This window comes from Drosophila miranda, chromosome 3, assembly GCF_003369915.1.
Source record: "Drosophila miranda strain MSH22 chromosome 3, D.miranda_PacBio2.1, whole genome shotgun sequence".
NCBI classification, from domain to species: Eukaryota; Metazoa; Arthropoda; class Insecta; order Diptera; family Drosophilidae; genus Drosophila; species Drosophila miranda.
This window is the reverse complement of record NC_046676.1, coordinates 7773317-7798773: the sequence shown is the minus strand read 5'-3', so window position 1 is coordinate 7798773 and position 25457 is coordinate 7773317. Positions and strand designations below refer to the sequence as shown.

The window sequence follows — 25457 nt, the reverse complement described above, 5'->3', positions numbered from 1 at the left end:
TGCAGCCAGGCTCCTTCAATTTCACAAAAGTCCAATTTTCTTTAAACGGCTTTAACACAAATTTGACAACATTAGCAGGGCAATTTAGCTTGTGACTTTTCTATAAATAATTTTGTGTGGCCCAACCTCAAATTTGGGTCGGAAAGAATTGGTCAGGGCAACAACACCATTCGTTTTCGTTCAAACAGCAGGCGCTGTCCGATTTGGTTATCGAAAGACTGGGCTTGTAACATGCGCGTGAGTCTACCTGATAGAAACATTAATTTGAGAAAATATTCGATAATTTATTTTAGTTCAGTTTTTAGTTAAAAATGAGTATAATAGGGTGGTTCGTGTGACTTTTTTCATAAATGTGTAATGCAGACCTGCGGTAATATAAACTTCCGTATCTTTTAACCAATAAAAAACCGTCAAAAATGTTCTTAAAAACATAAAAATGCATTGCAAAACATATTGCTGCAGCAAAGATGTCATTGACCTACAAGAAGAATTTACAATCAATTTACCAATAAAATGAAGTATTTAAAATAGGCCACTAATAGGATAAAATTATATGGGCATGGCAAAATGTTCTATATAGCTGGGAATATTCGACGAAAGATCAAAATTGAGGAATTCGTCGTATTTTTTGAATCGGTAATGGCCTGGTTGACAACATTTAAATCCTTGACATTCACATTCAAATAATTTATATTTGGCGCGCACCTCTTTTACCTTTTGACAGCAATGAGTCTCATTCCATACACAAATGTCGCGCATTCCATACACAAAAGTTGCGGCAACATTTACTTAAAAACCGTTTTTTGGTCAAAATAAAATACACAAAGGTAATTAAAAGACGCAATCCTGTAGAAAATGCATTTATCTATGGGATAAAGCTAAGTGGGCATCTATATAGCTTGAAATATTCGATTTTGCAATAACCGGTTCACAACAAATGAGTCCCATTCCATACACAAACATGTTGCTAATTCCATGCACACATACCCTGGGGAAATGGATGATATAGAATTGCGGAAATGTGTTTCATCCCATGCTCTAATTAATTAATTAATGTATCTATTTTAAACGATATTTTGCAATTAGTGGTCTTCTTACAGAGACAAAGAATCGCTACAGGGATCAGGTTTTATATACAAATAACTTATCAAATGCATGAATAGACCAAAAAAATGCAATCTAAAACGAGGCCTTTATTAATTACATTTGAAAGCAGCTTGGAAAACAGTATCTTTATATAATATTCACGAAATAGGGTATACAAACGCCCATACCCTGGTTGACAATAAATGAGTCTGCAAATACCAGCAACATTGACGTCACAACCTGCGACTATTGAACATTTTTGTTGAAATCGTGTTTTTGTCAACACAAAAAACATGCAAGTATTTACAAATTGTTAATCTTATCAAAATTGTTTCAGCAATCATATAAAATTATCTGGGCAAAAATAAGAGATCTATATAGCTGGGAATATTCGACGGAAGAAAGATTAACCAAGAATTAGTCGTCATAACCGGTTCAGAACAATGAGTCCCATTCCATGCACACATACCCTGGGGGAAATGGATGTTATAGAATTGAGAAAATGTTTGTCTTCCAAGGCTCAGTAGGTATCAGGATCGAGATAAATATATACAAGATACTAATAATACACATGAACAGGTCAAAAACATATCAATTTGAGAAAAGGTATTAATAAATTGCGTTTGATCTGCATATAAAATTAACGAAATAGGGTGCACAAAGGCCTATACGCGCATCATGTCTTCAAATACCAGCAACATTGCGATTTTTTTTTTTGTTGAACTATTTTGTTTAAACCTTGTTTTAGTCAAAATACAATAAAAGCAAGGACTAAAAACTAACCAATTGTGTAGAAAATTGATGCATTAATTGGATAAAATTATGTGGGAAGCGCTGAGGGTTATATTTAATTAGTTATATTCCACGGAAGATAAAAAACGAGGAATATGTAAATAGAACTTGAATTCGTCAGTATATTTTCGGTATATTTTGAAGATGAGGCGGTATATTTCGGTATAATTCTGAGGGTCTGTCACACTGCCGAGTATACGAGTTTTTGAGTTAAGATTTAAGTAAATAGTGTTTTGTAAATAAATCAAAGGATGGCGCAGAATTTAGCTGTACCAGTGGAGCGATATGAGCCCCAGACTATTGGAATCAATGCAATTTTGTTAGGACCGCCGGGTTCCGGCAAAGGAACGCAGGTGGGTTCAATGTTACATAATGTGATTAATGTGACAGACGCACGTTTGTATGCATGTATGGCGTGTATGTGTAAACGTGCACCTTGGACGCATTTATCTCTTCCTTTTTATTAAAGAAATGAATATTACATAACTACATATACATATATATGAAAAAAGCATTCATTCAAGCACATTCATACACGTGTCCATATTTAGATCACATTTATCTCACTTAATGATGTATTTCCACCCGTATATAGATTATAAAATTCATACTCAGCCTTATAAAACCGATTTCAGGCCCCCCTTTTGAAGGAAAAATATTGTGTCTGCCATTTGTCAACAGGCGATATGTTGAGGGCGGAAATTTCCTCCGGCTCCAAGCTTGGCACTGAATTGAAAAAAGTTATGGACGCTGGAAAATTGGTATCAGATGAGCTTGTAGTGGATATGATTGACTCCAATTTGGACAAACCCGAGTGTAAAAACGGATTCCTTCTCGATGGATTCCCCAGGACTGTCGTTCAAGCTGAAAAGGTAACACAGATTTATTTGAATGTGTCATGGTCTATACCCTCAATGCATTTTTTATATTAAGCTTGACTCACTACTTGACAAGAGGAAAGCTAATCTGGATGCTGTAATTGAGTTTGCCATTGACGACAGCTTGTTGGTGCGGAGGATTACTGGGCGATTGATCCACCAAGCAAGTGGGAGATCTTATCACGAGGAGTTTGCTCCTCCCAAAGTTACAATGAAGGATGATGTACGTAGTATAATCTCATTTTCTATCAGAGAAAAGTTAGTTCCTAACACAGTTGTATTTTAGATTACTGGCGAACCTTTAATGCGACGAAGCGATGATAACGCTGAGGCTTTAAAAAAGAGACTAGAATCATACCACAAGCAAACTCGCCCATTAGTTGACTACTATGGCCTGCGGGGACTGCACTACAAAGTCGATGCCGCCAGGAAATCCAGCGATGTCTTTTCCACAATTGAATCGATATTCCAACGCCAACGTACCGCCCAGCCTCAATCGTGATTTGTTCCAAAAATATGATTACGAACTGCAACTGCCTCCTGACATTTTACTTTGAAACACACAAAATTTAGGTCTAAAGTTTATGATACACCTAGAGATCATAACAGGACAAAACTAATCATTTGAAAAACGTCTACAGCTACTTTCCTTGTACAGATTTCCAAATTGTATAAGTGTTTGTTACTTTTTACATTTCAATATTTGTAACTACAATAAAACATAATTAAAAAATATATGTATACAATTTTTCGTTGAATTGAGTCAAATTCGGAGAATACTTACGATTCGAGCACGGTTCTGGAATATCCAAGGACATACAAGTGCTTGAAGGAGCAGAACATATGGGTTCCTGAAATTGTTTGCAGGGATTTATGTTGGGAAGCACAACAAAAATATTCCTTGCTTAAACGTGTGTAACAGACTGGGAAAGGTCATTAATTTTATTGCGTTTACACGTTATACGTTGAGTATCCACAAAGCACTTTGATTCTGAAGTGGTTCATTCGTTTTAAAGTCATTTAGCACAAACACGACGATTTGATAGTTCGTAGAATAGCTTCGTATGTCACCTGCTTAATATTAAAATCAAATTAAGCATGTTTAACTATCCGCATACACATTATATAAAGTTATAACGACGATTGACTAATCACCGGGTTGACTTTTTAGCAATAGCAATTTGTGCTTCAAAGTCTAAAGTATCTACAATCCTAAGTCTCTGGTCTCTGGGTCTCTGCTCTCTGGGCTGTACATATGTACAGCCTTACTACACGCTTACAAATCGATGTCTGTACGTATATATTACACCTGAAGTTCAATCGTAGCTAGGTATAAAAGCGAACTTCATAGACACAGTTTGTCAGTTAGTTCAAGCTGTTGCATTGCTACGCATCTACCTGTCGTTCGTCGTTAACTTGTCGCTCTCCACTGTAAGATAGCTAATATTTACATTTAGTGCTGCTGATTGCATATCTAATTTATTCAAAGCCGAATCAGCCGATTCGGCAGAGGCTGAACCTGTTTTTGCTAGTCTAGTAATTAATGTGAATCGCGTTTAGCAGTGATCAAGCCTCAGTAGGGCATCTGAATCAGGCAGTCATAAGTAGTGCTTTATGCAGTCCCACTCAGATACATTTGTATCAATAATCAGATTGAAAGCGATTTCATTGACTCTGTCCATCAAAGCCCCAAGATTGTGTTAGACTTTAAACTGGTTTGTTACCAAAACATATATGCATATACTGAGTATTTGAGCTGTAGAGTGTGACCAAAAGTGCCAATCAACGACTGCTAACAAAATTTCGAAAGTACTCCAACTAACACTTCATTGTACTTTTTTCGCAGCTCCCTTTCAAAATGAAAATGCTACTCACGCTGTTGCTCCTCGGAGTGGTGCTGGTTGCCGCCGAAGAAAAATATACCACCAAATATGATAACCTTGATGTGGATGAAATTTTGAAATCGGATCGACTCTTCACAAACTATTTCAAATGTCTGATTGAGACTGGCAAATGCACACCCGAGGGACGGGAGCTGAAAAAGTCCCTGCCGGACGCCTTGAAAACAGAGTGCAGCAAGTGCAGTGAAAGGCAGAGGTCCAACACTGACAAAGTCATTCGGTTCATTATCGACAACAAGCCGGAGGAGTGGAAGCAGCTTCAAACCAAGTTCGATCCCGAGGATATTTACATCAAGCGTTACCGTGCACAGGCAACGAATGCCGGAATCAAGATCTAATTCTATTGATCTACATAATTCGATTGCCAAAAAATCTATAATTGTTGTTATCTGTTATTATATATCTATCTGCTCATCAAAATTTTATATATTTCGATCGTACGTTGAATAAAGAGATTCATTTTGTACATAATGCTTTGTCTATCACATCGGATAGGTTTCGAAGGTTGGCTAAGAGCAGTAGCTTTTGCCAAATCAGCGAATGATATTACGTAGGTGTATTATATGGACTATAATAATCCACTTAGAATGTGTTCTATTAAAGCCAAAGACAGCAAATTATCGATATGACAATATTCAAATGATACTTCCCGCCCCGTCTGTACATTATTATATGGTGAGTATATTTGCGTCATCTTTGGCTACAGCCAAGGCAACAGAGCTACGACTATTCGGGCATTGCATTGCGTGCGTGTCGAGTCTCTGACGTATTCCGAATAATATATATATTATATAGTTTGATGGAGGGGCAGTGAAACGAATCCGATCGCTTGTCCGTCCACTCAACCGTGAAAGGAAGAATCAGCATGGAAGGACAGCCTTCAAAGAACGACCAACGCAATAACAATTGTTTTGTATGTCATGGAAATTGGTAATACATAAAAAAAAATTATTCTGAAAATATATGCAATAGCTAGGGGTTTATCATTATTTTTAATTGTCTTATAAATGTACAAAGCTTAATATAAATGTGAGAACATAGCTTGGGTTGAATTTACGTTAATGTTTCCCCTTGAGCTACACAGGCTTCCAAATAGTCTATGCGCCGCTCTAGGATCGTTAGTTTTTCGTTGAGTACTGCCAATCGAGACCGACAGGACATATCTGAAAAGACAAAATGTTACATATGAGTCTTGTTTAACGAAATCTGACAAATTTAGACCAATTAATTACAGAATCACATAAAATTGCAGAAGGATAAATCATAGCTTACAATATATGTAGAAAGATTATCATTTCGAGAACGCTTTAGATGTGTGGACTCGTGAGTCAAAAAAACTCTGAACATCCGGAAGAGTTTATCGTGAGCATCATTCATTTGTAAGCACATAACAGCTACCGGATAATAATACGAAATCAGCACCTGATTTCGGACAGACAACGTGCAAACTACGCCAAATTCGCACGTTATATGTAGAGTTCATTTAAAATTCATAACAAGTGTAAATATGTACACTTACTGGCAATGACACTCTTTACGTCTGCCTATAATCACAAATCGTACACACAAATATGAATAAATAAATTGTTTTTATGAACAGGGCCGGCATTTGGGCCCATTGGTGGCTTGAAGAATCTTTCCGGTGCGACGAATAGGAAAAAAAGCCGAAAAAGAGTTTGAAATACAAATTTTTAATTCAGGATCAAAAGTGAGCGTCTTCGCAGCCAATGAAGAATCAATCGAATTTTTAATCGATGAAACTTTGTACTGTATAGGAAAACTGACGAAATTGATTCCCATTTGATATCCGATAATCTAAAGTTGCAGATGTGAGTGTTAATGTTTCTGGTAACATAAAAATTTCGCCTGATCCACCTCGATGGCCAGAAATCCTCAACAACAAAAGTTTCTGAATGACAAAACACATAATTGGAAGCGCTTTCTAGAAAGTCTTATTATGATAGCTACGTTTCTCGCTATGCACAATCTATCATTTTGTGACTCATCAGACAATCTTTTCACGCAGAATACGGGAAATTTCTTCGGTCTAGTGGAGTTGTTTGGTAAGTTTGACCATTAAACGACCATTATTGTGGTAAAATGATTCAAGGGAAATTGATAAGTTCGACCATTAAACGACCATTATTGTGGTAAAATGATTCAAGGGAAATTGATATATCTTCTGGCAAACGACGTTTTAGCCGAAATATAGAAAATTATATAAAAAGGGCGATATTACGCGATCAACGATAACAACGTGAGCATCAAAGAGCATTTTCTAGGATTCAAAATTGCTTCTTCGTCGACGGGGAGGGACAGACGAATCTTCTACTTAAAATTCTTGAAGACAACAACTTCAATAATTTCCTTGGACAAGGCATAAGGCTGTAACACGAAAACAAATAACTAAGAATTCCAAAATAGGGTCCTAAATCCGAGAGCCGCATTTGGCCGTGTGGATTTTGCACAAATCGTTGGAAAAGCAGACTGGGCACGGTTAAAACCATTAAATATCAAGCGAAAGAAGTTTATTAAGCTCTGATGGAGATTTTAGACTCCGATATAAAAGATCCTGATGTCCAATAAGTGCATTTTTGAATCCAAAAGTCAAGATGAGTCTACAAACTTCACACCAGAAGATCAATGCTGAACTGATTACTTAATTTATCTGGTTGATACGGCTCTCGCTACTGTGAAGGAAAGATTTATCTAGTTGATTGATTTAAGCATCATGAAAATCTATGGAACTTTTAAGACGATTCCTGTCCTTGCTCACAATCGATGGAATGGTTTTTTGATGTCAAATGTCGGGTTTGGGATTGTGAGTTGCGTACCGCCCTCATACCTGAAAGGGAATCGGAAATAAATTGATTGGATCTGTATAAACAGTTTCAACAATTAACCGACCTTATAAGATCTCCAATATCTCTCTTTTATACTATACCTAGTTTTGGACGTGTAGGGCCTTGCGTAGCCACTGCAAATTTATTTGTTACAATAATCATCTGATCTGATATAGATTCGTCAATGGTCATTCTATGATTTTTTGATTTTATCACATCTTAAAAATTGTCGAGGCCACAGATTTCCGTCATTTGTGGGTCTAGCTCTTATAGTCTGTGAGATCTAGGCTTCAAACAAGACGGGCGAACAGACGCTGAGCAATAATATATCTATATACTGTATAGGGTCGGAAAAGCTTTCTTCTAGTCGTTACACACATCCACTCATTTTGAGTATCGCATAGAATAACAAAATCATAAGACCTAAAGCCGGCCCTGTGTATTTATGCATTTACATATCGACAGATGTGACACACTCCCTCACATGTATGTACGTGCTATATACTCGGCTATGTTTTCTTACCAAATGAGTTTAAAAAGTCCGTAATACGTTTAATGCTGGCTGTTATGACTTCAATGTATTCCCTATTCGCCCAATCCTGATGAATCTGCTTCTGAATCGCCTCTCTGTGAGCACCACTCATTTTTATATCTTAAAATGTTTATTTTCTTTATTTCTTGAATGTGGGTGTGAATGTGACAGTGTGACCAAGTAGAAAAGTAAGGCTATTCAATACCAGAAATATCGAGTCCTAAAATACTCCTTTTATAATTGAAATCGATGTATCGCAAGATTAAATTGAATTTAAAATATCTGTGCGTTATAAATATATGAAATTACACGAATATTTTGTTTATTGCCTTTTCTCACAGAGCCCATCTACGGGGAAAAAAACAGCTTATAATGAATAAATTGGGAATATAATCAAACTCTACAAATAACCTAGGGGCAAGCAACCTGCACAACCGCTTCGCTCGCGCGAAAATAAATTTCTGGCGACGACAACCCACACTCTTTTATAACAAAATTTGAAGCAGCGTGGCTTGGAATTTGGGTTTCTCCTTCGTGCTCCTCCTCTCATTTCTGCTGCTCCTTCTAATGCTCATCAGGTGCTTTTTGACGGATAGGGGATGTTGGATGCCAGTGGGTGTTTCACATCTGTCCAAAAATCCCACCGTTCTCCGAGGATGTGCTCAGTGTGCACAGGGTATTAGTGATACCGATTGTTATTTTTCATTTCTATTTGTTCCAATTTATTTTTTTTACGTTGTGTTGGCACACAAACAGCATATACATATACAAACATACATTTTGGGCTAAGTTGAATGCTGTTTTCGTAAACAAAAATGGATTTTATCGACGATTTCATAGAGGAATACAAAGTGAATCCGTGCTTATGGAAAGCGGATTCCGTGGACTTCAGAAACAGGAGCAAACGACAGGAGGCTTACATGAAGCTAATAGAAGTGGCGACTAAGCATGGAGAGATTTACAATGTGGAAAGAACAAAGCAAAAGATAAACAATCTGCGGTGTGCATTTCGTCATCAATTAAGAAAATGTAATGAAATTAAAAAGAAAGGCGAAAAATTTGAGCCCTACTGTCCCAAGCGGCGATATTTTGAGTCGCTTATGTTCCTAAAAGACGAAGAAATTCCTGATAAAAAGACAAAGCGTCACGATAACCCCCCGCTGCAGCAACAATATTCCGAGAGCACTGTAACTTTAATCCCGGCGGAAAACTGTGAAGAACTATCCGATGCCGAGAGTCTGCCAAAGCCACAAAAAGCGGATAATCAAAAGTTATCACCCAAAAACTGTGCAACCGAATATTTATTCGAGGATGCATCTGCTGCATGCACTGCTGACCCTATTATCAGTATTCAAACAGTCAATGCCAACAACAACCATCCCTCAGGGGCTACTATCAAGGAGGTGGAAATTGTCATGACATCGTCCGACAGCCGGGTTATTTCGGAACGAAGAAAATCCCTACCCGATATTCCCAAACAAATAGATTCCGAGCAGGCCAGGCCAGTCCAGGCCGCCATCCAACAAAAACCGAACAAAATAAGTCGAAAGCGCTCTTCTTCCCTATCATCTCAAGTATCCGACGATAATGAAGTCGTGGTGCCCGCAGCCAAGTTTCGAGCGGATATATCTACAATAGACTTTGAGCGGTTGTTTTCGTTGGCGCTCAAGAGTGCCGACCACCAGCTCGACGATCACTTCTCGAATTTCGGAAAAATTATTGCCCACAAGCTGCGTTCCATGGAATCCACCCAAGCTATATATGCGGAGAAAATAATCGCTGATGTTCTCTATCAGGGCCAGATGAAAATGCTCTCCACATTGAGTATACACCAGTTCTTGGGCGTAGATAATGCAACAGTTTATGTTGATAGTCACAGTAAATAATTAATTGTCTTTAAATGCATATATAAATTTATAGATTTTATATAATAATAATAAGAAGAAAATATACATTCATGTGTACAAAAGTTGTATCACTTTATCTTGTTTGTTTAAACGGGGTTAGATTAATTTTTTGTGGCATGCCGAACCACATCAGGATCTGGGGAATGTTACCTCGGAAGCAGCAACCAATGATCACAAAGCCAAATGCAAGGACGTTGTACGTGCCAGACCCCGAACAGACCCTGCCATACACAAAGAGCACAACAGAATACAGAAGTAATGTGGCAATTTTTCGATACTACGATTTTATTTTTGAATTCATGGGTATAAATAGCCTGTGTGGTATATTTAGACACTTTGATATTTCCTTATAAGCATTGCCCAGACATCGGGGTATCTTGTTTGTAAAAATGTTGTTAGCTTTTGCGCCTTTTGAGCTTGTTGAGGCGAACAGTTTCTGCATTTCCTGGTGATAACTTCTGGCAGAGCAGCTGCGAATGGTTATGATTGAATAAAATATTGTGAATGTAGCGTCGCAGCTTTTCGATGTCTACAGATGTTATACGCTACCTTTAAGTTGCTGCCCCAATTGGTCGCATTCGCTCTTCTCAAGAATGCACATTATTTGGCGACTGACCACGACCTGGTTATTCAGCAGCTTGTTAATATTTCTCTCTTCGGCTTGGGCCTTTGAGGAAATAAAAATGATGAAGAAAATAAAATAAAGAACCAAAAACTGCGCCTGATTTTTATTTAGTGAAAGCATTACTACTCCTTCGAATACGCGACTGTGTGACTGTATATCTGAACGAGAGCCAGAAACTGTGTATCCCATTTATTCGTGCATGCGCAAAAGAGGCTGGACCTCGAATGCCATTAAAAAATATCTCCGCGTAGTCACCATCAAGGTACGGATAGGAATCGAAATCTCAAATGAGACGGAAATAGTACTTGTCGCTGGAAAAAAACCACCCATGCCAGATGAGCGATTTTACTACACTAAATACTCTATTATCTAAATAAGAATTTATCATCTAAGCTAACACAAAATACGAAAGAATTAACAGAAAACTTCCATTAGGAGATACTTTTACTTTCAAGATACAATCTTGCTGTGATCTTTGGCTCTGCTCTAGAAACAATATCCTTTATACTTGTCGCCTCAATCATAGATTGCGATTCGGATCGAATCTCAGCAGAAGCAAAGCTTAATCGATTCGAAAATGGCTAAAAGCAATGTTACATAAAACAAAAAATCTAAGAATATCTAGTCAGGATACATGCTGGGCCATCGAAACGGGGTCTGGTCTGTCGAGGAAACTATCCCGGGCCCGTCTCCTCTTGGCCCGATTACGTTGCGTTGCGTTGCGTTGAATTATCAATGTAGAAGGGCCCCTAAGAGCCCCAATGCGGCTGTCGACAGCCCTTGGTATGAGCAAATAAAGTTACTTAAAATATTTAGAGCGTTGTGCTTAAAAGTTCTGCTTTACTAAAACACAAATTACTTTGAAAGGCAGTCAAGACAGAAGTAGTTCCTACGCTACAATTATATAATAGTGTGTAGAGTAAGACAGCTTAAGTGTAATTATATATATTTATATGTATGTATTTGTATGTATGTATGTCTTATATACATTTCCTAAAACTTGAAAGCTTTATTTAAATATTTTTTACATGCAAGTATGAAAATACATTTGACAATATAGCGAAATATGTTTTATTAACTTCTATTGCGATACAATGGGGCTCTTTTTATCTATATCAGATATATTCGCGTTGTTCTGCGGCGCAGCACCGTTGCCGGGACTGGCTGGAATATTTCCCGCTCGGTCAATACTCCACGGATTCGAGCCAGAGATGGGCGAGTCGGCGTGACCGAATCCGGTGTGATTATCGTGCTCCACGGCATTGGTACCGTCATATTGCGTGTTCTCCAGCCGCGTTATCAACCGCTCATCCTCCTCTCCAAACTCCCCGCCCATCAGGGTGGGCTCACCCACAACCATTACATCTTGCGAGGAGAGGGAAAAGCTGGGCCCAGAGGGTGATCGCTTCTGATTTGTCACAGGCGGAGTGTTTGCATTATTGGCCCCGCCGCCCGAGTTGGAGCCTTTCCGCTTGCGCCGTTTATTGGGCGGCCTTTGGGGATCTTTTTTGCCCGGCGGTGCTACCATACGCTGCCATTTTTGAAATAAAGTTGTCTTCAGGCAGTCCCGTGGACTGAGTGCATAGGCCTTGTGGCGAGACATTAGCTCCTGCATCGGTTCAAGTATAACACATAATCGTAGATAATTTAGTGTTGAGTTGGTTATGCCAGCTCTTGTAATGTTCTTAGTGATTTGATCTAGAAGCATCGGATCGGGGGGAAGCGAGGTGCCAATCACGGATCTTGGAATGAGTTCCCTGTGTCCCTTAATGGTCATATGCCAAGACTTGATGCGCATATAGTCGTCATACATGAACTCCAAGATCAGCCTGGCATCAGCACATACTTTCGTAAAAAACGGCTTGCCATGTTGAGTTATTACCGTGCACTGATCACAGTCCAGGGTTATAGACGTATTGTGAAATGACTCCTTAGCGTGCTTCAATTGAAAGTACAAGTCAGACACTCCGCCTTCATATATGCTTCGGAAGAAGCGCGGGATGAGTGTTCGGCCAATCGTATACCTTTTTGGTCCGTCTTCCAGGCAAAACAGGATTGTCAATCTGGCATCGTCCTCGAAAAACTCCGTTGTGAATGAGTCCCACCAGCAATTGTCGCTTTCTTCGTTCCGCTGCTGAAGGCGTTTGTTTAGCTCGAATACTCGGTGCTCGGTGTGACTGAAGTACGAGTTGTGCCTCCTAAAGCCTTGATCAATTCGGTCCATTTGCTGGGGACCGCCCATCATGGGGTGATTCCCTCCGTGACCGAAGGGAGATGCTGGTGGCATTGGGTTGAATTGACCGCCCACTCCAAAGACCGTGGGCGATGAAAAGTGGCCAGCCTGTCCGCTGTTGAAGGGAGTGCCCGAACTGGCTGGTCGACTGAACTGGCCCAAGCCAGATGATGGCGATCCAAAGGGTCCTCCCACAGGACCATTGAAGTTTCCAGCTGTCGCCGACTGTGGATAGTTCCCAGGAATGTTCTGTGAGCCAACAGGACCCGGCGTGGATGACCCCGAGGGTGCAGGTGAAGAGGTATATTGAGGTGTATTCGATCCAGGTTGATTAGAGTTTTGAAACACTAAAGACTGATTTCCAGCGGGAGAGGATTGGCCAGCAGGTGGATATGGATTGCCACCCGAGTTGTACGGCAATCCTCCTTGTGAAAACCCACTCTGGTTGCTCCCATCAGGATTCAGAGCTGACGAGTTCGACGTGGGCAACATAGATCCACCCTCAGAAACTCCTTTCCAGCTACCGTCGTCAATATTTGATTGAGAAGACATCGTATTTCCAGAATTTAAACCTCTACGATTCATGCCTACAGTAATTATTTAAGGACATGCGGTTCGGCCTGAAATTAATAAACGTATTTTAGGTACAATTGTATTATTCCGTTTAAATCATCGTGTTTATAGCCGTTTTGTATTTAATACGCATGTACGTATGTGTGCACTTGTCTTAAGGCCCAAATGATTTTAAAAATATGTGTATATACATTTAGGCACACTGTTTTTCAGCCGATAATATTTTAAAAACGAATCGTGCTAATGTTCCGCAATAATTTTTTGTTTGAATTTAACTTGGATGTTGCCTATATTTACCTTTGCAAAAGGCATACAATATTTTAATTCTTAAGCCACAAACACACATAAATGTATCTACATTTCAAGAAAACGGATTGGCCCCTGCCGATAGTTTGCCATCGCTTTCTGTGCGACCCTGTGCGATATACACGCCACGAATGTGAAAACAAGTAAACATCCGAAATGGAATGGTTGAAACAAAACATGGCTGGTTTTGTATACATTCGGGCAGTCTTCGGTTTTCCTTTACCTTTACAGAAAATGCGCGATTTAAGAAGATCAAGACATCTTAGATGCATTAACTGTGTATTTAAAATGTCTGACGAACAGTGAGTAAAAAATTAAATTGCATTTTACATTTTGAATTATAGGTGGCGGAAAACAGTTTTCTTTACCCAGATGTTCAGTTACGCGCATGTTACGGGCAAGTTTTTCAAAAGTTGATCACAAAATTTTTGTGCAAGTGAAAACCGGAGCCTGCCTAAATACTTTCTGCAATTCTGATACAAAAATCTTCTAAGGATCGTTTACACTAGACTTTAAATCAAATCTAGACCGAAAGACAGAGATACGTGAGACACAAGGATAAATCCGTGTTGCTACCCATCTCCACAATGCCATCAATCAAACAGCTGTAGCACAATTTCTGCCAAAACGATACTTACCGATGCCACATCTAGCTAAATCATTTTTGTAAACTATAATTCTTGCTGCAACCAGCTCGACTACGTATCCAAACTAGAATATATGTTTCTCTTGCTCAAACCTCTTGATTTTCCCATCATGTCCATATATCTGGTCTCACCAACCTCATAGTTAGGTTGACACGAATTTAGGTGGAATAAAAAATATATAAATAACTATATTGTGAAATAAATCTATACATTTATACTATGAATACTGAAGTAGATAACACAAATTAAACCATTATAAGTATAACTAAAGAAAATTAAAAAGTATTGCAATAATAATAAGCAGCATTAATGAAACCATTAGCTTCAGTAAGCTACCACTTACTTCACTCGTGATTAATATTATAGCTATTTCCACCGATAGCAGGGTATAACATCGATGTTGCGAGAATTATTTCAATTCATGTGTTCCATTGAAATGCATTTGACGCCGCACCCTTGACTGAATGATTTAGTAAGTGCCGTATGAATTTGTAATCAAAATATGGTGTTTGAAACTGTTGCTTGAAAACAAATTACAGTTTTAGTTTATATTTTATGTAATTAACAATTTATATTTTGCAAAGTATAGATTTATGTGATTAACTCATATGTTCAACTCTTCCAGTCCACGTGTATTTGTGTATGTATGTTATCTTCCAAGTGCATGAACACTCGCTTCGATGTTTGTGAAACTATAAATAGTTTTGAGGAATATTTTGGTTGAAGCGACTTTTGAGTTTTTATCCACATCAATATACATAACTTCATCGGATCCTATGTGGATTTAAGCAATTAATACCAATTTAACTCAGTTGTCTGCCCAAGTGTACATGCGGACATACATGCATAAATATGTTAACATATCTCTGCTGAAGTATGCCAAAATCTAAAACACTTATTTTTTTAGCATTAGAACAACACTCACATATACCATTTACTATTTCTTCTTACAGATAACATATACCTAAAATGTCAACGGAAAGCTTAAGCAGCCTGAGCGACCTCGATCTGCATAGAAAGCTGATTCAATGCGGATTTCCAAGCACTCCTGTGACGGAAACAACCAGAGCGGTTTTAATTCAAAAGTTAAAAAAACACAAAAAGGCGGAGAAACTAAAGAGAAGAAGTACCAAGTATGCCCTGTACTCTCCAGAGCAGCGCGAGCAACCTATATTTAAATATCCACAGCGTTTGTCTGCTGTAGACAACAACAACGACATTGAATTGTGCAGAAATCCTTCAGTATTTAACCAGCGTAACTACGACGAGCCCGATTTAAACACACTGCAAATGTCGCCTTCCAAGATGTATGCCCCACCACCTGTTGTGGCACCCAATTACGACAGTGAGTGCATGCCGCACAATATGAATATGAATGGCACATACCGCCCACAGTGCTCCATGCCCTTCTCGATTGACTCGTCCAACAGCTATGCCAAGCAGAGTGGAAAAGTAAAAATTTCAGATGGAGGCGTGGTTAATAGATTGCTAAGCTTTCGGGACACAACACTGCAGAGGAAGATCAGTCCCAAAGTCACGCACGCTGCTCAAATGTCGAGGATACCGCAACCAAGGAATGGAAAATTTAAACGTTTCGTCTTATCCGATCTTAAGTCGTTTTTTAAAAACCCCGATATTAGACAATACATCATACCACAAATGCTGATTGGTCTCTTGGTGATATTTCTGGCAATAATTACAGTCCTCTATACGAGCAAGAAATTTGATCAGAGCCCCATGGACAAAACAGCATTGAAGTATACATTGTGTAACCAAAATGACTTGCAATCGGCCACCGAGAAGGTGCACTGCATAGGAAAAGAATCTTTAAAGAGTTTGTTGCTCATGAGTGAGGAACTTTTTAAGCGTTTGAACGAGCGAGCCAGGCTCCATCACTGTACAGATGCCAGCCAGTCGCCAAGCCTTGACGTGAGCGAGTTTGTCAGCGAGCTAGTCATTAATAGCAAGACTCCAAGGGCGAATATGCAGAGCAATCTTCTGGCCATTCAATACCTAATCTCGGAGAATCCGCAATGGATGATAAACATTTTGGGTACAACGGGCTCGGCCGATACTCTGGAACAGGGCTCTTACTTTGAACTGTCTGAACCAAATCTGCCTCTCAAGTGCGTTGTATTTAAGAAAATTAAACGCTTTTTTGCAGTAATGGGTACTCTCATTCTGGTGGTATTCGGCGTCCTCATGGTCTATTTTGGCATAGTAGTGTATCGCATGCAACAAAAGAAAGCCCTGGTTGCTGTGGACCAATTAACAAAAGACATCATACAAGAACTGAAAAACCAGAGCTTGCAGTCTGAAAGCCCTGAACTGACATTGAACCAGCTACAGGAAAAGCTTGTGCCTTCGGAGAAACGCTCTAAGCAACTTTCGTATTGGAATAAAGCCATCAAGATGTTGGAGAAGATCGATAGTCGGGTGCTGTTCGGCATGGCCTTACGAGACGGGAAGACACTGCGCACCATTGCCTGGAACCGGAACTTGGAGAAAAATGAATTGGGCAAGAAGTGGCAGATTTCCGCACTCGATAATTCAAACAAAATTGCGAACCCACCGACACCCTGTCTGAAGGTCAGACACATGTTTGATTTGACAGAAGTCGAACAACCCAACTTGAAGCAGTCCATCGTGGAGTCAATCATTGAGAAGGTCGGACCCCGCTGTAAGATATGTGACGTGCAACTGGATATACAGTCGTGCTGCGTCTATATCCGATGTGCAACTGAGGAGGACGCTGGCATGATACACAATGAAATCAATGGATGGTGGTTCGACAATCGCCTAATATCGATTAAATTTCTAAGACTTGAACGCTATCTAAGCCGTTTCCCAAAACCAGCAGCCGAGCCCCCATATTTTCTTCCAAACGAGGCAGCCAACACTCACTCATAAAATACAAATCTTCAACTAGATACTTAAGTTATTAAATGCGAATTTGTTTTTACATGTAGTAAATGCGTTTCCTCCTTTTTTTAAAAATCTATTTATGTGGTTTCCCCGGGACCGGCCAGGGGCGGGTATGGGTACACTCTAGAAATTATTGGTACAATTTTGATTGGCTTTTCATCAACAACCTTTTCATTGTATAAAAAAGTTACAAAGTTACTACACATGTTAATAATAGAATTGGCTATTGCTTCGATAAGGAATTCGAGGACAGTGCACTTTCTCCTGTTTCCAAATGTTTAATGAGACGATATAATGCTGCTGCTTCCTTAATTTTGCTAAAGCCAACGCAGAAGGCCTCAATTTCAATGAACAATTCCTGCAATTGATTGAATGTAATATTAAAGCCATACTAAATCGATAACTTAGTCACTTACCTTGACGTTAACGATCTTATTTCGAATTAAAGACTGTAGAAACACACATACTAGCCGTACCAGACGGGACTGCATGTACTTATCTTTGACTGTTTCACAGGTTGAGATACAATTACTGATGTACAAATGAATGAACTCTGTGGGTAGAGGACCAGACGTTGTTAATCTGAGTAGAAGGAAAGGACAAAACAGAGTTAATTTAATGTACAAATAGTGCATTGATTTGTGTCAAACTTACCTGTTGACCACCTCCATGGAATGCAACGTTATGTCCATATTAACCAATATGTTAAAGTACTCTGTAATGTCCGAGGTCATCATTAGTCTTAATAAGATTTCGATGGAAATGAGTGGATTGTTTTCAACCAGCAGGGGAAGCTATAAAAGACATTTGGCTATCAATCAACACAATTTCAATGAAATGAAACATACCTTTGCGGGTGTCAATCCATATTGGTGCGTAATGTCAGAGTTCTGTTTCAGCAAATCATCAAACAGTATCTGTTGATCCTGAAGACTTAGAGGCTGTATAAATGCTTGTTCAATGAGGAGCTTTGTATTGGGGGTAACATAATTCGATTTGTCATATAATATTTTCAGTTTTCCACTGTTTGACTGATTTATCCACAGCAATTCGTCTTCAAAGTCCATTAATGGGGGGGCGATAGATAGAAACATGTTTGAGTACAGTACTGATATTATGTTGGAGCTCCAACTATAATTAATCTATCTTAATAATATTGTGTAGAACTCCCAATTTTAATGAAATTTTTGTATAAACAATGTTAGATGCAGCTAAGAGTAACCTTAACTGGATAGCTACAAAACGGCACCGCATCTTCAGTGAAATATTCGGAACGAAAAGTCACTTTTCACAATAACATGTCTAACAATAACATAAATCTAAAAATTCTTCTCCAAAATAATCAGTTTAAACTTAATTTTCAAGTATTTCATTTTACAGTATACTTATATATACGGGTTTATAGAAAGAAATCCAATTAATGGCTGTGAAGTTTATTTTTAAAAATTCACTTATAAATTTAGTAGACTCAAAAAACAAAACAAAGACAAATAACTCTTATTTGATAATTAGCGGAAGGACTTTTTGATGTATGAAAATAACTGTATTACATTTTTACTATGATGTTAATAGCAACAAAGTTTATGTATGAATGTGTATTTATTCCATCGTTTCAAAGTCGTCCCAACAACTTGGAACCCGTTGGTGCATTTCTGCTCTCCAAACTGCCACTGTGCCACTTCATGGAAGTTGGTCACACCTGATGTGTTAATCCTCAAAATAAAAGTAAAAAATGGATCGCGGAAAAGGTGGATCGGGTAGATCACAGAAAAAGGTGCCACTTGGTGGGGAACTGTTTGCGCTTGGAACAAAGAGCTGTCGAGATGATCCAAAATCCAAAATTATTCCCATTAAACCCATATTGTCATCAGAAAGAAAGCGGGAAGCATCGTCCGCCTTAGGAAATCCATCCAAACGATTCCGAGGAAATCTGAAAGATTCTGGAGCGGACACATCCACTGGCAGTAGTCAATATGAAACCTGGGAACAGTTTGCCGTCGAATGCGACTTGGAAAATATTATTGAAGCCATATATGCAGCACTGGAGCAAAACGACACTGATTCCGTGGGTAGACTAGTATGTGGAGTCATAAAGCACACGACAACAAATGCATCCAGATCCAAGGTGGATAATATTGGCATTCTTGCCCTGATATACGTGGCGAAACTGCAGCCACTAGTATTCTGCACAGATATCGTTGCCTTCGCTCTGTTGTCCTTTTTGCGTCGCGAAGCCAATGTTAAGATGCGGTACAATACCAATCTGCACATACTGTTTACGAACCTGCTAACCAGGGGATTTGTGGACGTACCGCAGTGGCCAGAAGTACTGCTGCGAACGTACATCGACGATGCTGTCAACGAGCGCTACTGGGCGGACAATGAGTACTGTGCGTCCTACGTTAAGAATGTTTGCGCAGCTTTCAAAACACGCACTCCCCACCTAAGCCTACTCCGCTGGGATGCGAGCACGGCCATACCCTCGGCTCACAGGGATAGTGTTACCATCGACGACGACTCTGGAGATAATTCGACGCAAAGCCTAGATGCCAGCCCTTTAAATTCCGAGCTAGAGCCGTTGCCAGACTCAATTGGAGCCGTCAAGGCACGATTCAGCGATGAGACTGTCCAGAAGCATGTCAGCGAGGCGATTCGGGACCAGTTGAACAAACGCCAGCAGCAGGATAATTACACTAGGAATTTCCTGAAGTTCCTCTGCACCACGTCAGGCATAGCCGAGGTGCGCTGCCTGAGTATTTCCCGCCTGGAGCTGTGGATACACAATGGCAAGCTCGTGAAGTTCGCCCAGCAACTTCTCTCGTATATCTGCTTCAACATCAAGGGGCGCAACACTCAGGATAACGAAGTTCTTTTGGTGTTGGTGAAAATGCGTCTGAAAACTAAACCCCTGATCAATCATTATATGTCCTGCCTCAAGGAAATGATCTACTTGCAGCCAGATATATTGGGCACTGTCATGAAGCTGGTGGTTCAAAACGAGCTTTCAAACACCAGAAACCCAAACAACATGGGAATGCTAGGTGAGCAAAAAGTTTTACTAAACATTACCTTTTATTTATACTCTCCTTTTTATAGCCACAATGTTTCAAACATCTGCGGACCAATCGGCTGCAAATCTGGCCGAAATTTACCAGGAATTTCTACTACAGAGGGACGATTGCCTGAGGACATTGCGGGTCTTCTTGAGGGAGCTTGTGCGCATGCTGCGCTTCGACGTGAATCTAGTTAGGTTCTGCAAAACATTTCTAAGCGAACGAGAGGACCTCACCCCGCAAATAGAACAGTTTGAGTTCAAGGAGCGCATATTCCATTCAATGGTAGACATTGTCTGCCTCTGCATGTTCCTTTCGGCCACACCGCAGGCGCGTGAGGCCAGCCTCTCGCTGAAGAACAATCGCGATGTGAAAAATAACCAAGCCCTGCTCAAGCTGTACAACCAAATGGGACAGATTCAACTGGACACGGTGTCGTGGATGTACGAAACAGTGCCAAACGTTTTCAAAATAACTGGCATTGAGTACCACCAGGCGCTGCACAAGCTGCTCCTGCTGGACACCCCCGAGCAGTATTCACGGTGCGATCAGTGGCCCTCGGAGCCAGAGAGGGTGGCCATATTGCGGATCATCTCGGAGACGCCCATTCACGAGGAGACCCTGCTGCGCATTATTTTGATTGGAATCACCAAAGATATACCCTTTTCGATTGCCAACACCTTCGATATATTGTTTTTGGTTATCAAGCGTGTTTCTGGAATGAAGACCAGCAATATTCCCGCCGTGCAGGCCAATAAGTTTGACATAATAGACTTCCTGTTTAATATGTCCGAATACCACCATCCGGAGAACATTCGACTGCCCTCGGACTATGAGCCCCGAAGCTGGCCATCATTGCCTTTTATTGGAAGACCTGGCTGATTCTACTCATGATATCCGCCCACAATCCCTCGACATTTGGGGCCTTCTGCTGGGATCACTATCCCACAATGAAAATGCTGATTGAGATATGCATCACGAGCCAGTTTGTGAATACCGCAGCCAGCAAGGACGAGTTGCAGGTAAATTGTAAACAAAACACAAGCATTTCCATTACCCGATTATCCCTCTTGACACTTGCAGATAATGACTGTGGAAAGAGACCATATCCTGCAGTTTGAAACATATTTGGCGGCGCAAACGTCTCCGAATGCAGTCATCACGGAAGAGAACGCAATTCTGATTACCCAGCTAATGCTAATGGCTCCGCTGGGAGCACCGCGCAAGGTGCCGTCTATGGTATTGGATCAAATGAAGTTCCTCAATCAGACCTACAAGCTCGGCCATTTGTTCTGCCGCTGTCGCAAGCCCGACCTGCTGCTGGACATAATTCAAAGGCAGGGCACCACTCAGTCCATGCCGTGGCTGTCGGATTTGGTTCAGAATAGCGAGGGAGACTTTAGTCACCTGCCGGTGCAGTGCCTGTGCGAGTTCCTCCTATTCAATGCAGTTAATATTAACGAAGAGAACAGCCGTGATGCCGAGCTGGTGAATTTCCTGCGCAATTTAACATTTGACGCCAGCCTCAACCATCAGATCGTGTGCGAGCTACTGGATTATATATTTAGACGGCTCTCCTCCACTGTGAAGCAGTCGCGGGTGGCCGCTCTTTCCGGCCTCAACATCATCTTCAGGCACTCGGATGACTACGAGCATGAATGGCTTTTGAAATCGATCCAGCAGATACCGCATTTCTTCGAGGTGAAACCGTTTATAATTCCACAGCTGCGAGCTGCCTGCCAAGTGGAGAACTGCCCAGAGCTGATCATGGCCTACATTCAGTTCATTACGGCCCACACGATGGGCGATCCCGTGAACGAAATGCTCGACCATGTGATCGATATGGCCCAATTGATTGTGGAGCGCAGCACCATGTTCCAGCACATCATCATATCACAGGAGGACTATGACTATGCGCCAGACGATACTCGCATCCAGACGCTCAAGTGTTTGTTTGTCATGTTCAACAACTACATTATCAAGCTGAGGGAGTACCACGAGCCCTACGAGTGGACCGAGTACCCGGATCTGCTGATGGTACAGTTCGATGATGGCGTGCAGCTTCCTCTGCACATCAACATCATACACGCCTTTATTATACTGCTCACGTATTCGAACAAGAACATGCCAGAGTCCATACCGATTCTGGATTACTGGTTTCCGCCCGGACGACCGGCGCCCGTCGCCTTTCTGCCCAGCATGCCGCAGGAGCAGGTGCAACTGCTGCCCGACTGGCTGAAGCTGAAAATGATCCGATCCTCGGTGGACAGGCTAATCGAGGCCGCACTGCATGACCTGACGCCCGACCAGATTGTGCTCTTTGTGCAGAACTTCGGCACCCCCGTGAACTCCATGTCCAAGCTACTGGCCATGCTGGACACGGCAGTGCTCGAGCAGTTTGATCTGGTCAAGAACGCCATACTCAACAAGGCCTATCTGGCGCAACTAATTGAGATTCAGCAGGCGCGCGGTGCCAAGAATGGGCATTATACGGTCCAAGCCCTCGACCTGCACTCCCATTCCCAGACGGTGCCGGATCTGCCCAGACTCAGTGTGATTATTCAGGAGAATATTGAAATTGGGGACTATGATGCCAACGATGCCAGCAGCATCAGTAGCAGTAGCAACATCAGCAGCAGCAACAGCTTAACCAAACAGTTGGTTCAGAGGGTACTCACCCAGCCAGATCAGGGTTTGATTTGCCGCACCGATTGCCGGGATCTGATCCATAATCTCCTCGAAATTGTGATAAGTCCACATAGAAGCAGCAGCAACAACGATCTGCTGGCTGCTGTAACCGAAGTGGTGGCCAAGCTGCCGCCCGATCGTAGCGTGAATTTTGAGAGGGCCATCATAATGAGTCGGCATGCCAGCACCCTGCTGCGGGCATTCTTCAGCTGTATGCTGCACCGCGACAGCTATCGCATTCTGGAGAAAAGCCTGCAAAAGAATTTCAAAATCTTTAGGCACAATTTTAGCTTAGATCAGAATTTGCTGCAGAGCACGGAGCTGTATCACGATAGCCTGGTGTTTATGCTGCGCAACTCTCGGGACATTTACTTCCAACAGTTGAAGGGCAACAGTTCTTTATTGGCCAGGAAGAAGATCGTTAGGGACACCATCAAAAGTTTCGATGCACCGAAAATGGATAGCAGCAGCAGCAGCATAAGCCACAGTTGCCACAATGAACAGATCTTCCAAAATGGTCTCTTTATCGATTGGCTATCTGAAGTAGATCCCGAAATAGTGTCCAGCCAGCTGCTGAAGGAGAAGTTCCTGTTCTCCAAGTCGTGTAGTGAGTTTCGATTCTATCTGCTGTCGCTGATAAACCACCAGACAAATTGGGACACCATCGAAAGGATAGCAGAGTTCCTGTTCAGGGAGTTCCGGGCAGAATACGATTATAGCACGGTACTTAACTATTTCGAGGCACTGACCACCAATCCGAAACTGTGGAAAGGGCGGGAGAAATCCTCTTCCAAGAATGCCCGCCCCGATCCCTTTTTCCTGCTCAAAGACTCAGAGCTGGAGCCATTCACACATTTTATGCTGCACGAAGGAGTCTCCGAGATTAAGGTCGACCCCAGAGGGTACGACTTCAAGCTATGCTCCAGAATGCAGCTGCTGTTCAAGCTAACAGAGAAGCGAAGGGACCTGATGGTCAAGGTTATGGATTATGTGGAGGAGAGCACGGTGTCCGATTATCTGAAGCTGCAGGTCCTGCAACAGATGTACATCATGTATCCGCGCATCAAGTTTCTGCGGCCCAGCAAAGATGGCGAGAGATCGTATAAGTTACAGACCCTGAAGGGCTGTCAGGCCGACAATGTCTCGAATAATTTGATAACGTGCTTGGGTAGCCTAGTGGGAAAGAAAGACTTTGAAACATTGTCGACTGACACGGAGCTGCTTCTGCGAAAGCTGGCCGCATCCCATCCGCTACTCTTTCTGCGTCAGTTGAGCGTACTCTCTTCGATAATGCAGGGCCGGGCACAGATCACCATGAAAGCGCTTCGCGAGGAGCATCACTTCCATCGGTTCGTGCAGATCCTTAGGACCTTGGAGCTTCTGCAGCCAACTATTTTCGAAGACTCGTACAAGACCGAAATCCAGACAACCCTCTCCTGCTATTTTAACTTCTTCAAGCACCACAGCTCGGTCAAGGAGGCCTTGCAGATGCTCAGCAAGTTTGTGCAGGTACTGCAGGCATATATCAACTACAACCCGTCCAGTGCCCTGCTGTTCATCGAGCAGTACGTGGGCATACTGATGGAGCTGGCCGACAAGTACACATCGCTGGGCAAGCTGCAGGTCCTCGTCCAGGCAGTGGCCCTGCTTCAGCACAAGTCGATCTTCCTCTCTGAGCTGGACGACGAGGAGGTTCGGTACGAGTATGAGCTGGACGAGCACTTTGAGGTGAAGCCATCGGCTAGCAAGCCAGTGGTAGCCGAGATTGAGCCTTTAGAGGGCAGCGCGAGCAATGTTCCGGTGGCAGACGTCGTGGGTGTCCGAGGGCCCTCTTCAGTCCTGACTTTGAGCTCGTACAGCAGATCGAACTACACGGACATATCGCCGCACTTTCTTGACCTAATCAAGATCATCAAGCAGTCCAACATGGAGGACGTCGTGCTGGGGCCAATGCAGGAGCTGGAGTGCCTCACATCTAAGAGGTTTGTGTTCATCAACGAGCTGTTCGAGCGGCTGCTCAACCTGATATTCTCGCCGAGTGCCCAGATACGATCGATTGCCTTTATAATCCTGATTAGGCATCTGAAACACAATCCCGGAAACTCGGACATCAATGTGTGCACCCTAAACGCCTACATACAGTGCCTGAGGGACGAGAATTCGTCGGTGGCAGCGACAGCGATTGATAACCTGCCAGAGATGTCGGTACTACTGCAGGAGCATGCCATCGAAATCTTATCGGTTGCATTTTCCCTGGGCCTCAAGTCGTCACTGAACACCTGCTCTCCCATCCGGAAGGTTCTGCAGACATTAGTGATTCAGCATGGCTATTAAGTGTCCATTAGAGGTTGTTTTCACTCCTAATCGGTGAATACGTATTGTAAAGATAGTCTTATCGAGTGTTTAAGTTGCTTGGCCTGCGGGGCCCTGCGGACAGGGTGGCAAACAAATAAATAATAAGTTATATC

General features: G+C 41.6%; 9 protein-coding genes across 11 annotated transcripts; 5 read left to right on the top strand and 4 right to left on the bottom strand.

The window, feature by feature from the left end:
• Positions 1-2047: 2047 nt before the first annotated feature.
• LOC108160703 (adenylate kinase) lies at positions 2048-3481 on the top strand. Its single transcript, XM_017294857.2, has 4 exons — positions 2048-2231; positions 2514-2750; positions 2812-2979; positions 3043-3481. Exons 1-4 carry the CDS (start codon positions 2130-2132, stop codon positions 3256-3258), a joined length of 723 nt encoding a protein of 240 aa, XP_017150346.1. The 5' UTR covers positions 2048-2129; the 3' UTR covers positions 3259-3481.
• Positions 3482-4080: 599 nt separating this feature from the next.
• LOC108160478 (ejaculatory bulb-specific protein 3) lies at positions 4081-5097 on the top strand. Its single transcript, XM_017294498.2, has 2 exons — positions 4081-4187; positions 4603-5097. Exon 2 carries the CDS (start codon positions 4615-4617, stop codon positions 4993-4995), a length of 381 nt encoding a protein of 126 aa, XP_017149987.1. The 5' UTR covers positions 4081-4187; positions 4603-4614; the 3' UTR covers positions 4996-5097.
• Positions 5098-5621: 524 nt separating this feature from the next.
• LOC108160479 (probable protein BRICK1-B) lies at positions 5622-8229 on the bottom strand. 2 transcript variants are annotated; one of them, XM_017294499.2, is made up of 2 exons: positions 8024-8217; positions 5622-5820 (listed from the first exon to the last, which is right to left on the bottom strand). In XM_017294499.2, exons 1-2 carry the CDS (start codon positions 8142-8144, stop codon positions 5711-5713), a joined length of 231 nt encoding a protein of 76 aa, XP_017149988.1. In that variant the 5' UTR covers positions 8145-8217; the 3' UTR covers positions 5622-5710. The 2 variants fall into 2 exon arrangements, with proteins under 2 accessions (XP_017149988.1, XP_033247272.1); XM_033391381.1 differs by lacking the exon at positions 5622-5820 and adding an exon at positions 7169-7502 and having other exon boundaries at positions 8024-8229.
• Positions 8230-8767: 538 nt separating this feature from the next.
• LOC108158748 lies at positions 8768-10015 on the top strand. The gene has a single exon (XM_017291358.2). The coding sequence runs from the start codon at positions 8848-8850 to the stop codon at positions 9916-9918; it is 1071 nt and encodes a 356-aa protein (XP_017146847.1). The 5' UTR covers positions 8768-8847; the 3' UTR covers positions 9919-10015.
• Positions 10016-10195: 180 nt separating this feature from the next.
• On the bottom strand, positions 10196-11270 carry LOC108158751 (allergen Tha p 1). Its single transcript, XM_017291361.2, has 2 exons — positions 10489-11270; positions 10196-10409 (listed from the first exon to the last, which is right to left on the bottom strand). The coding sequence occupies exons 1-2, from the start codon at positions 10751-10753 to the stop codon at positions 10267-10269; spliced, it is 408 nt and encodes a 135-aa protein (XP_017146850.1). The 5' UTR covers positions 10754-11270; the 3' UTR covers positions 10196-10266.
• Positions 11271-11549: 279 nt separating this feature from the next.
• Positions 11550-13775, bottom strand: LOC108158747 (LIM domain-binding protein 2). The gene is made up of 2 exons (XM_017291357.2): positions 13668-13775; positions 11550-13417 (listed from the first exon to the last, which is right to left on the bottom strand). Exon 2 carries the CDS (start codon positions 13380-13382, stop codon positions 11646-11648), a length of 1737 nt encoding a protein of 578 aa, XP_017146846.1. The 5' UTR covers positions 13383-13417; positions 13668-13775; the 3' UTR covers positions 11550-11645.
• Positions 13776-14807: 1032 nt separating this feature from the next.
• LOC108158746 (inner nuclear membrane protein Man1) lies at positions 14808-17312 on the top strand. 2 transcript variants are annotated; one of them, XM_017291355.2, is made up of 2 exons: positions 14808-14963; positions 15277-17312. In XM_017291355.2, exon 2 carries the CDS (start codon positions 15293-15295, stop codon positions 17231-17233), a length of 1941 nt encoding a protein of 646 aa, XP_017146844.1. In that variant the 5' UTR covers positions 14808-14963; positions 15277-15292; the 3' UTR covers positions 17234-17312. The 2 variants fall into 2 exon arrangements, with proteins under 2 accessions (XP_017146844.1, XP_017146843.1); XM_017291354.2 differs by having other exon boundaries at positions 14809-14967.
• An 84-nt stretch (positions 17313-17396) lies between these two features.
• LOC108158749 (CCR4-NOT transcription complex subunit 11) lies at positions 17397-18575 on the bottom strand. The gene is made up of 4 exons (XM_017291359.2): positions 18097-18575; positions 17903-18042; positions 17665-17830; positions 17397-17606 (listed from the first exon to the last, which is right to left on the bottom strand). Exons 1-4 carry the CDS (start codon positions 18340-18342, stop codon positions 17472-17474), a joined length of 687 nt encoding a protein of 228 aa, XP_017146848.1. The 5' UTR covers positions 18343-18575; the 3' UTR covers positions 17397-17471.
• A 342-nt stretch (positions 18576-18917) lies between these two features.
• Positions 18918-25455, top strand: LOC108158745 (integrator complex subunit 1). Its single transcript, XM_017291353.2, is given in 4 exon segments — positions 18918-20289; positions 20345-21136; positions 21139-21323; positions 21385-25455. Coding segments are annotated over 4 exon segments (6225 nt in total). The 5' UTR covers positions 18918-18980; the 3' UTR covers positions 25324-25455.
• Positions 25456-25457: the final 2 nt, after the last annotated feature.

Bases quoted from the DNA above. Each gene is read 5' to 3' on its own strand.
- LOC108160703 (XM_017294857.2), top strand. From the start codon at position 2,130: ATGGCGCAGAATTTAGCTGTACCAGTGGAGCGATATGAGCCCCAGACT. The intron at 2,751-2,811 runs GTAACACAGATT...TTTTATATTAAG, and splicing joins CTGTCGTTCAAGCTGAAAAG to CTTGACTCACTACTTGACAA. The intron at 2,980-3,042 runs GTACGTAGTATA...GTTGTATTTTAG, and splicing joins AAGTTACAATGAAGGATGAT to ATTACTGGCGAACCTTTAAT.
- LOC108160478 (XM_017294498.2), top strand. From the start codon at position 4,615: ATGAAAATGCTACTCACGCTGTTGCTCCTCGGAGTGGTGCTGGTTGCC.
- LOC108160479 (XM_017294499.2), bottom strand. From the start codon at position 8,144: ATGAGTGGTGCTCACAGAGAGGCGATTCAGAAGCAGATTCATCAGGAT. The intron at 5,821-8,023 runs GTAAGAAAACAT...TTGTCTTTTCAG, and splicing joins GGACTTTTTAAACTCATTTG to ATATGTCCTGTCGGTCTCGA.
- LOC108158748 (XM_017291358.2), top strand. From the start codon at position 8,848: ATGGATTTTATCGACGATTTCATAGAGGAATACAAAGTGAATCCGTGC.
- LOC108158751 (XM_017291361.2), bottom strand. From the start codon at position 10,753: ATGGGATACACAGTTTCTGGCTCTCGTTCAGATATACAGTCACACAGT. The intron at 10,410-10,488 runs GTAGCGTATAAC...AACCATTCGCAG, and splicing joins ATTGGGGCAGCAACTTAAAG to CTGCTCTGCCAGAAGTTATC.
- LOC108158747 (XM_017291357.2), bottom strand. From the start codon at position 13,382: ATGAATCGTAGAGGTTTAAATTCTGGAAATACGATGTCTTCTCAATCA.
- LOC108158746 (XM_017291355.2), top strand. From the start codon at position 15,293: ATGTCAACGGAAAGCTTAAGCAGCCTGAGCGACCTCGATCTGCATAGA.
- LOC108158749 (XM_017291359.2), bottom strand. From the start codon at position 18,342: ATGTTTCTATCTATCGCCCCCCCATTAATGGACTTTGAAGACGAATTG. The intron at 17,831-17,902 runs GTAAGTTTGACA...CCTTCTACTCAG, and splicing joins TCCATGGAGGTGGTCAACAG to ATTAACAACGTCTGGTCCTC. The intron at 17,607-17,664 runs GTAAGTGACTAA...AATCAATTGCAG, and splicing joins ATAAGATCGTTAACGTCAAG to GAATTGTTCATTGAAATTGA.